Source organism: Gymnodraco acuticeps, unplaced genomic scaffold (assembly GCF_902827175.1).
Source record: "Gymnodraco acuticeps unplaced genomic scaffold, fGymAcu1.1, whole genome shotgun sequence".
NCBI lineage: Eukaryota > Metazoa > Chordata > Actinopteri > Perciformes > Bathydraconidae > Gymnodraco > Gymnodraco acuticeps.
The window spans coordinates 989,017-998,476 of NW_022991761.1; the positions used below are offsets into that span (position 1 = coordinate 989,017).

Consider the following 9,460-nt stretch of genomic DNA (forward strand, 5'->3'; position numbering starts at 1 on the left):
TCAATAGGGTTGTAGTCTGGAGATTGACTTGGCCAGTCTGAAACCTTCCACTTCTTTCCCCTGATAAAGTCCTTGGTTGTTTTGGCCGTGTGTTTTGGATCGTTGTCTTGCTGCAGGATGAAGGATCTCCCGATCACTTTGATTGCGTCTCTCTTTAAAATGGCAGACAAAATGTTTCTGTAGACGTCTGAGTTCATTTAGCTGCTGCCATCACGTGTTACATCATCAATGAAGATCAGTGAGCCCGTCCAGAAGAAGCCAAGCCATGACATCAGCTCCACCATGTTGCACAGATGAGATGTGTGTTTGGGATCATGAGCAGATCCTTTCTTTCTCCACACCTTTCCATCACTTTGGTAAAGGTTCATCTTTGACTCGTCAGTCCATAACACTTTGTCTAAGAACCTTTGAGGCCCGTCTCTGTACTAATTGGCAAATTAAAACCTGGCCTTCTCATTGCTAATGAGTGCATGGTTGGCATCTGCTGGTGTAGCCTCTGCACTTTTGTTCCCAAAGTCTTCTGCTAACGGTGGATTGTGAGACCTGCCCTCTGGAGGTTGTTGGTGATGTTTCTTTACAGTTCTCACAATGTTTCTGTCCTCAGCTGCTGATGGTCGACCACTTTGAAGTGTGATGCTCAGTACACCAGTGCTTGCTTTCTTCTTAAGGACATTCTAAATGGCTATGGCCAATGTTTGTGCAACGGCTCTGATGTATTTTCCATCTTCTCTCAGTTTCAAAATGGCTTGATTTTCTCCCAGACAGCTCTCTAGTCTGCATGTTGGTTACACCGTTTACAAATGCAGTCTGCACAGCCCAAACTGAGAGCAGACAGGCAGTGCTATTTATTGTTAGAATAATCAATGTAGCAGGACACACCTGTCAGTCACATGTTCCAATACTTTTGCTCACTTGGAAAATGGGTGGGTTTAAACAAAAGGTGCTGTCTTCTCAGTTGTCTAACAGATCTAGATGTACACACCTGGAATGAAAAGCTGAAATACTGACCTTTTGTCTCATATTCATCTTTTGATGTCAAACCTAATTGTTTTCAGTGTACAGCAAAAATAAAGCAATTGGCCTCGCTGTTCCAATAGTTTTGGAGGGAACTGTATATGCAGTATTGTATTAGTATCAGTAAAATATTAAATGTGAATTTGCAGTTTGGCTAATGAAGGTCTGCCTGAGGGTCTGAGGGAGGGTTCGAGTTAAAAACATATCTTTGATATAGTTAAAGGCATCATGTCGGCTGCTTGCAGAGGTGGGAGAAGTACTTATTAACTAAGTTCTTATTTAAGTCATCTCATATATGCTTACGGTATTAAATACATAAAAACATGTAAAAGTAGAAATATTTACCTCTGAATTGTTGTGGAGTAAAGTACAAAGTAGCACAATGTGAACAATATTTATGTAAAGTACAAGTACCTCATAATAGTACTTAAGTGCATTTAATCAAGTACTGTACTATACTTAAATAGAACATAGCTACTTTACTTGAGTATGTTCACATTGTCCTACTTCATCCTTTTACTATACATTGCAGCTTTAGTTACTTACTTTGGAGATTGTGATTATTAATAGAAAATATAAATCAAATAATTATTTATAATATATTAGTATAGGTTTAAGTTAAACCTTTAATAATGTATTATAAATAATTATTTGTGTTTAACCTCCCACTATATAAAGTATTGAAATAAACCCCTTCTTTACAAGCAACATTGAAGTTGATCAACACAATAACGCATCAATCATTTTTAAATACATATTTTAAATGTAGGCTATATGGTGCTTAAATGGGACATTCTGCATAATAAGTACTTTTCTTGTGGTAGCCTACTTAAAGTATATTTTGAATTGTGATTAAGTAAAATGTTGAATGCACTTTTACTTGTAGCTAACTTAGTATTCTTACAGTGTAGGCCTACTGCTATACTTAAATCATTTGAGTACTTCTTCCTCCTCTGCACAGTTCAAGTACAGTACTTGAATAAATGTACTTAGTTAGTTCACACCACTGGCTGCTCGTTACCTCCGCTGACAGTGCAGGAGATCCGCTCCGGGTCCCGCAGCAGGTCGCACAGTGAGGCCAGAGCCCGCAGCCTCCGCGGCGCCTCCTGCTGCTGCAGCTCCGAGAACAACTGAGGCACCGCCCGCCGGCCGTAGGCCACCGGAGCCCGGCTGGGGTCATACGGAGAGCCGGCCATCCTGTGTTTGTCCAGTAACTGCACTCTAAAGCCGCTAATATCTAGAGCTAACAGGGCGCAGTTGAGCAAATTAGCCTAAATGCAAAAAGACAACGTTGCCTAGTAACCGTATACAGAGAGCAGAATGAGGACGTCACTTCCGGGATAGCCTCTAACAAACACCGAAAAAAACATTAACCTAACGATTTTATATTCCTAACATTTTTAAAGAATTTAAAAATGTTTCATGAAATCCAATCATTTATGTTTATTCTTACTTGAACTTCTTATTTTTATATAAATATGTTATGTTCTATTCTGAAATGGAGCAATTGTCTGAAAAGTAAACCGACTGATTTATTTTTCCAGTGTAAAAATAATGGATTTTTGTGTTATGTTTTCAACAATACGATTGTCTCCGATACACTTTATCTTAAACACGTTCTCCGACGTTACTCTGACATTATGAGTATCTCTTAACTATGTTGTTTCCTTTGTTTTATTAAAAGGTAAAAACATCCTTAAGCAATATTATTTAAATATAACAGAAACATAGACGTTGAAAGACTGAATAATCATTTTCAGGCTATCCTAAAAATGTAAATTGTATTTTTGTATTATTACGTTTCCAACATCTTTAAGATATAGGCTACCTCTTATTATACATTATTTGTATTAGCCTAACTATTTTTTAAATCAGCTCTGCTGTATTTTATTGTGTTGTCTGCTTGTTCAGGCCTGACATGTGAACATTATTTTGTTAATTTCATTTAATGAATTAATTTAGCTTTAGCTTACCAATAAAAGCAGAGCACTGGTTTTAGAAGGAAGGTGAAAAGACCTAGCATAATAGGGACCCTTTGAAAAAAAGAGGAAACTGAAACAATGTTAAAGAAGAAGGTAACTTCACCAAACATAGGTTTAGCTGAACCTGAGCTGGTTCAAACTAAAGAATCCCTGAAAGCTCGGGTTCAGTCACACCCGTTCTTAACTGCAGCTGAGAGCCCGATGCCAAGTGACAGAGCACAGCCAAGAGAAGTTTGAATAAGGATCAATATTGCGCTAAAAACGCTCCTAAAACTACTTTTCTTTGATAAGCTAGCTGCTCATATTAAAGCAAAACAAAAAGGTGAGAAAATGAACTCTTTATTAATCTTGTCTTCAAACAGACACAATAAAGTTGAAAAAAAGTAAGTGTTAATCTGAAACCAAAGCAGCACTCCACTTTGAAGCTTGAAATAACAGAAATAAGCTCTTTTCTCTGCCTTTCTTTGGAAACTCCACGATGATCCGTCAGGAGATGTTACAGCCGCTCATAGAAATGTTCAGCAGGGTCCAGACTTAAAGAATCAGAAAAGGGTAAACGGATATATTTTCATTTTGGAAGCCGACAGCTCAACAACTTTCAGGTTAACAAACTTCTTAAAAACACAAACTGGCTTCAGTGTAATTTCAGAGTTTGATTTTGGCTGACTGAGCTCATATTACAAATGAAGTAAAAAAAAAAAAAAGACAAATGGAATTTCTATGAGTCTATTTCTTCTTTTTCTTGCTCTTCTTTCCTCCCTCTCCTTGCTGAGAGCTGGTGTCTCCTGCTCCACTCTTCTGGGTCCGGGTCTTTAGTTTGGGGATCATCTCTGCTGCGTAAAACATCACTTCTTTACCTGATGGAATGAAAACAGAAAATCAATCAGAAAATGTCTTGCCAACTTGAAGTGGAGCGTGACGTCGCTCATTCAACAAAAAGTGTGCATTATCAATACATGATGACACAAGGATCTTATCAGTTCCAAATCATGCATTTCATAAATCAGACTTTTAACTAGAACTCAAGGTATATCCTTTAGATCTTTTCATTATGAATTCAGCTCCAACAGGGTATATGGTCTCCTCGAGTTAATATAGAAACTTTTATTGAGATGCACCATCTCGACAGTCAAGCAAATCAGTTTCATCAATATCAGTTTCATTAATAACAAGTACAGACCAGTTGAAAGTGAGATGATAACATGTTTAAACATACGCCAATGATGCAAAAGATCTAATAGCAGCAGGTAAAGTATTCCAGTCAGTTGGGGCTTTGAACATGAACGCTCTTCTGCCAATCCATTTTTCAGAAATAAATCTGAACAGAATGTCTAACATGATGATTTGGTGAGTAGGGTACAAAATACTGCTTTAAATACGGGGGATAGTTAAGAGAAATGCATTTAAATATCAGCTGAAGCCAATGCGTGTGTCTTCTTACATTTAAAGAAGGCCATTTAAGTTGGTTATACATTGTGCAGTGATGTGTACGAAAAGGACAACCAAGAACAAATCTGCATAGTCTGTTGTAGGCTATGTTGAGTGGAGCCAGATCTGATTTATGTGCATTTTGGTAGACAACATCACAATAGTCCATAATCGGAAGAATAAGTTGAGAAGCAATTCTCTTTCGGACACTGAGCGTAAAACAATTGCGAGAGCGGTGTAAAACACTGATTCCGTAATTGACTTTTTGTATTACATGCTTTATATGTAGTTTAAATGAAAGTTCAGAGTCTAGCCATACACCAAGATATTTAAAGCTATCAACTTTATGCAGAGAAGTGCCATCCTTACATGTTATTACTACATCATTATTTCTAGAAAGACACATTTCCTTTTTCAGACGGATGTTTGGAGCTTTGGGCCCCACAAGCCCAGGGCCATCTATTTATATGAACTTAGAGAGAAGGCAGACATCTCTTTGGCTTATATATAAAACACTCGCCAACTCACAACAAAACAATATGGACTGATAGCACGACAGGTAAGAAGAGGAAGAAGAATATGTTGTTAAATGATGGATAAACCCTGAATTTAATATGTCACAACATACGTTTTAACAGGACATGAATTCAGACTTACGGGAGGAGAACTTGTCCTGACAGAGGCTGCCGTCCTCCTGCTTCACCTGGACTCTGACGCGACCTCTGAACTGCACATCCCTGTTCCACTCCCTGGGATGCATTTTGTTCTGGATAACACACACACACACACATCACTTTGTTAGAAAAAAAGGTGTGGACACTGGGGACAATGCCTACTGCATTACGGGCCCCCCCGCAAACAATAGAAACATGTGTATATAATACATGCGTCTCCTCTCCTCATTTGCAGTGTTTTGGGATCAATAAAGTAAATACAATTTAATCAATAAGAAATAAATTAAGAAATAAATAAAAAACCGATTCTATAGATTAATTACATTTATATTTTATTAAATTTATACAAATATAAGGATAAATGTGGCTATTTTTTTATGACAAAAGGGGACATATAATGGGATCAATAGAAAATGACCTTTAGGGCAGATTCAGTTTTAATAACTAATTTTAAATGGGGTTTTTTACCTCCACATAGACGTTCATCCCAGCCGCCGTCAGCACGTCCCTGATCTCAGCGCAGGACGGGTTCTCCACCGCCTGCACACACACAGGAAGAAGGAACATCTTCAGCTTAAATACCCTCAGCCGATCGCTCTGTCCACTCAACATTTGCACATTCCTCGGTTAAAACAAGGATACTTCACAATCATATCATATCATATTATTGATTTTTGACCTTCTCGAATACTTGGCATTAAAACTAAAATAAAAAGTTATATTACTATTAATATATTATCATTATTGGTTTACCTGAGAGGGTAAAGGCAGCATTTAATGCCATTTCGGACATGAAAAAGTACTTAAACGATCAGTGTCAATATAGTTGGAAATCATTTTTGATTAATCAATTAGTCCACTAATCATTGCCACTCTTTATGCACCAAAACAAAGTTCCTTGCATGTACTGCTGAAACATCTTGAAACCGTGGAGCGTAAGAACCTTCTCTGTGGGGATCCTTCGCCCTTCAGCCAGCGTCTTCTTACTGTTGACGTAGATGGGATAGATGCAGATGAACCTGGAACAGATCACAGAAAAACTCATGTTACTCACTATGTTATGGACATTAAGATTCAGAGCTTTTGAGATAACAGGCCTAAAACAGAACTAAATGTATTGATTATTTTACAAAAATACATTTGAAAAGATTCCTGCCATATGCTTTATATATGTAAATATTTGCTGGTCTTTTTAGTTTCAAATTACAACAATAACCTGAATATTATAAAATGATGATAATAATCTGAGGTTCTCAAGCGCTTTCCTTCAATGTAATCTCTTAACAGTTAATTGACTTTGCCTTAGGAGCTCATAGTGACTTTACAGAAGCTGTATTTCACATTCAGGCTGGTCTGAATGGCTAACTCCCTCCGCGTTAGCCAAACCTTTGACTGAGAAGCTATAACAAGAAGAAGCTAATGGAGACATAGGCCTAACATTATAACATTTCCCCCATAGTCCTCAATCTTTAAAAAGTAATTAAACGTCGATGGGAAAAGTTTTAGACAAGTGCAACTATTGAGGTTTAGGGACCTTTAATACACGTCATGCTAGAGGGCTGCGACGACAAGCCACACTTCACGTAAATAACAGGCAACTTAAGACGTTTGCCACGGTTTCTGCCAAATACTTTGTAGAAGGGGACTGTACATTCAACACATTAGAGGTTGTAATTTTTTAAAAGTTTAGTGGTAAAGAGGGTTAATTCAGCTAACATTACATTCAGTTTACATGACAATCTCCCATTTCGCTTTACCGTAGAGTAGTTGTAGTTGATGTAAACACAAAGAACATCAGATTTTTTTTGCTGTATTAAAAGCTACAATTCTGAGTAAATGTAAGCCGAATTAAAGAGTGGTCCTAAAGGAATTAGGACACAATACAGTAACAAGCATTAAGGAAGTCATATTTAAGTATACAGCCTTAAAATCATAGGTATTCTACACGGGGGTTTTACTGTAAGTGAGCGAAAGTCTAAACGCTGTTAGCTTTAGCTTAACATAAACTAGGCTAAAAGGCTAGCTATTAAAATAACTCACCTCTCTTTGTCAGCGTGGTTTTCAGTAAGATGAGCCATTGTTGGCTGTTTCTGTTAGTTGCCTGACTGCAGACTGCAGATATCGGTTGGATTTAGCGTCTACAGACCATGGATGTATCAAGAGAACCTAAAGATACGGGTTGATTGCCGTAAAGCACGCAGCCATATGGCTGCTCCACATGCGCAATAACTGTTGAAGCCGGTAGGTGGTAGGTGCGCTTGATTTAATGGATTCACAACCATGTTGTTCTTATAAATACATCCATGGTAGGAACCGGCTGTATTGAGGTTTTCCTTTTCCCAACATTGGCTAATTAAAACAGACATGAAAACAGTATAACTCAGAGTTTATATATCAAACATAACACACACTCTCACACACACACACACACACACACACACACACACACACACACACACACACACACACACACACACACACACACACACACCACACACACACACACACACACACACACACCCACACACACACACACACACACAGCCACACACACACCGACTTCAGGGTATAGGTACATATTACATTGCAGAGTAAACAAATATAATAAGTATTATAATAATAATAATAATAATGATAATAATAATAATATGATATTATATTATATATATATATAATAATACAAATATTTATCAAATACACATTTGGTTTTGATTGCCGGCCTCATCATCAAGACCTGAAACAGACTTGTATCCATCCCCTGATCCATCCCAAAAAAACATTATGCATTACATTAATGATCAGCATGCCAACAGTATGTTGTTCTTTTACATCAGCACAGGTCTTCACTTTAAATGCAGTATGGTATTTTTCATAAAGAATATGCTAATCAGTTACTCAGATCAACATCATTCTACAATTCTGAGCAATATCTTAGGACCAGAAGTGGGAACTAACTAAGTACATTTACTCTGTTCTTAAGTACAATGTTGAGGTAAATAGTGTATTTTTACTCCACTACATTCATTTTGTCCCTTTAGTTACTTTACAGATGTGGATGAATGATGTAAAATATAATCAAGTGTTGAATCAGACTTTAGTTCCACCTGGAGTAAATCCACCAGCTACCCTGCAGTATACAAAGTCATTCAAACTAGCTGCACCTTTACCAGCTTTGAGAACACTTTCATGATCAATCATTATAAAACATATCATATATATTATTCTGAAACGGACCAAATCTGCATAATGATTACTTTTACTTTTGGTAGTAAGTAGTAAGCAGCCTATATTTTGATGCTAATACTTTTGTACTTTTACTTGAGTAACATTTTGAATGCAGGACTTTTACTTCTAATAGAGTATTCCTACTTGAGGATCTTTATTAGTCTTAGATTGTGTGTAGGTTGTGAATGCTAGGCTATCTGTAGACCGCGATCTAACCACAAAGGTGCAATTCGGCTCTTAGTATTTTTTTTTTCTTTGGCCCTCTTTAGTTTGCTTAGTGATTAGATTTGATAAGATGTAAACAGTGTTGGTTCCAATTATGTTCAGCTGATATTGCCTAGTCCAATTCCAATTGGGCTAACACCAGACTTTCCTTATGTTTCAATTGTGAAGCTTGAAGAATAGCTTACAACACGCCTGCTTATTTGTGTGGACACGTGTGAAGACCCTTTTCCAACTGTAGGAATTTTGTAATTAGGGACCAAGCAATAAACAAGCAAGAGAGCAGAGAGAGTCCCTTTCTCTTCTCATATACTCATAAGAAAATTACTTTTTAATACAACTACACATTTTTATCTATAGTCCGGTGGCCATTATCTGTCTTTCTCTGTGTCTGATTTATTTCCCTTTACAAGTGCAAAGCGGGTGAGTGCAGCACAGCCTGCAGGTGGGTCTCCATCTCTAAGACCCAGCACAGACTTGGGATTCTGCTACATGACGTGGTCAAGGCAGACAAAAACAAATTCCAAATCTAAGTAAGTTATGCAAATGTAATAATTTTACAAATATGTTCCTTTCATTTAAATAGTAAATATAGGGTGTTAAAATGGCATCTGTCACATTTGGGTTAAGCTCCAAGACAATTGTAGACAGACACCATATCTGTTCAGTGGTCAAATGATGTTCATTACTGTTAAAGTAGTCTGTGACTGATGGAAGGTTATTTTGTGTCTATACAAAGAGAAGTGAAAAAATGTAATTTGTAGTTTATTTGTCATAGGATTTTGTTTCAATAGTGCCCCCTGTTCTGTCCCACTTTTATATCATGTGATTGTCACGGTTTTGCATTTCACTGTTTGTCCACGCAGTGTCGCTGGTGCGCTCACTCTGCGCGCTACTGAAATGCCCGGATGTTAT

At 37.4% G+C, this 9,460-nt stretch overlaps 2 protein-coding genes across 2 annotated transcripts in view; both read right to left on the minus strand.

The window, feature by feature from the left end:
• The window catches only part of rsph14 (radial spoke head 14 homolog), a 10,673-nt gene extending 8,361 nt beyond the window's left edge, over nucleotides 1–2,312 (minus strand). The window contains exon 1 of the mRNA XM_034199331.1: nucleotides 2,036–2,312. Coding sequence (XP_034055222.1) covers nucleotides 2,036–2,210 — 175 coding nt within the window. The 5' untranslated portion in view covers nucleotides 2,211–2,312. The remainder of the gene's footprint in view (nucleotides 1–2,035) is intronic.
• Nucleotides 2,313–3,318: 1,006 nt separating this feature from the next.
• srp19 (signal recognition particle 19) lies at nucleotides 3,319–7,364 on the minus strand. The gene is made up of 5 exons (XM_034199352.1): nucleotides 7,139–7,364; nucleotides 6,042–6,117; nucleotides 5,567–5,638; nucleotides 5,082–5,190; nucleotides 3,319–3,853 (listed from the first exon to the last, which is right to left on the minus strand). Exons 1-5 carry the CDS (start codon nucleotides 7,174–7,176, stop codon nucleotides 3,723–3,725), a joined length of 426 nt encoding a protein of 141 aa, XP_034055243.1. The 5' UTR covers nucleotides 7,177–7,364; the 3' UTR covers nucleotides 3,319–3,722.
• Between the last annotated feature and the right edge of the window lie 2,096 nt (nucleotides 7,365–9,460).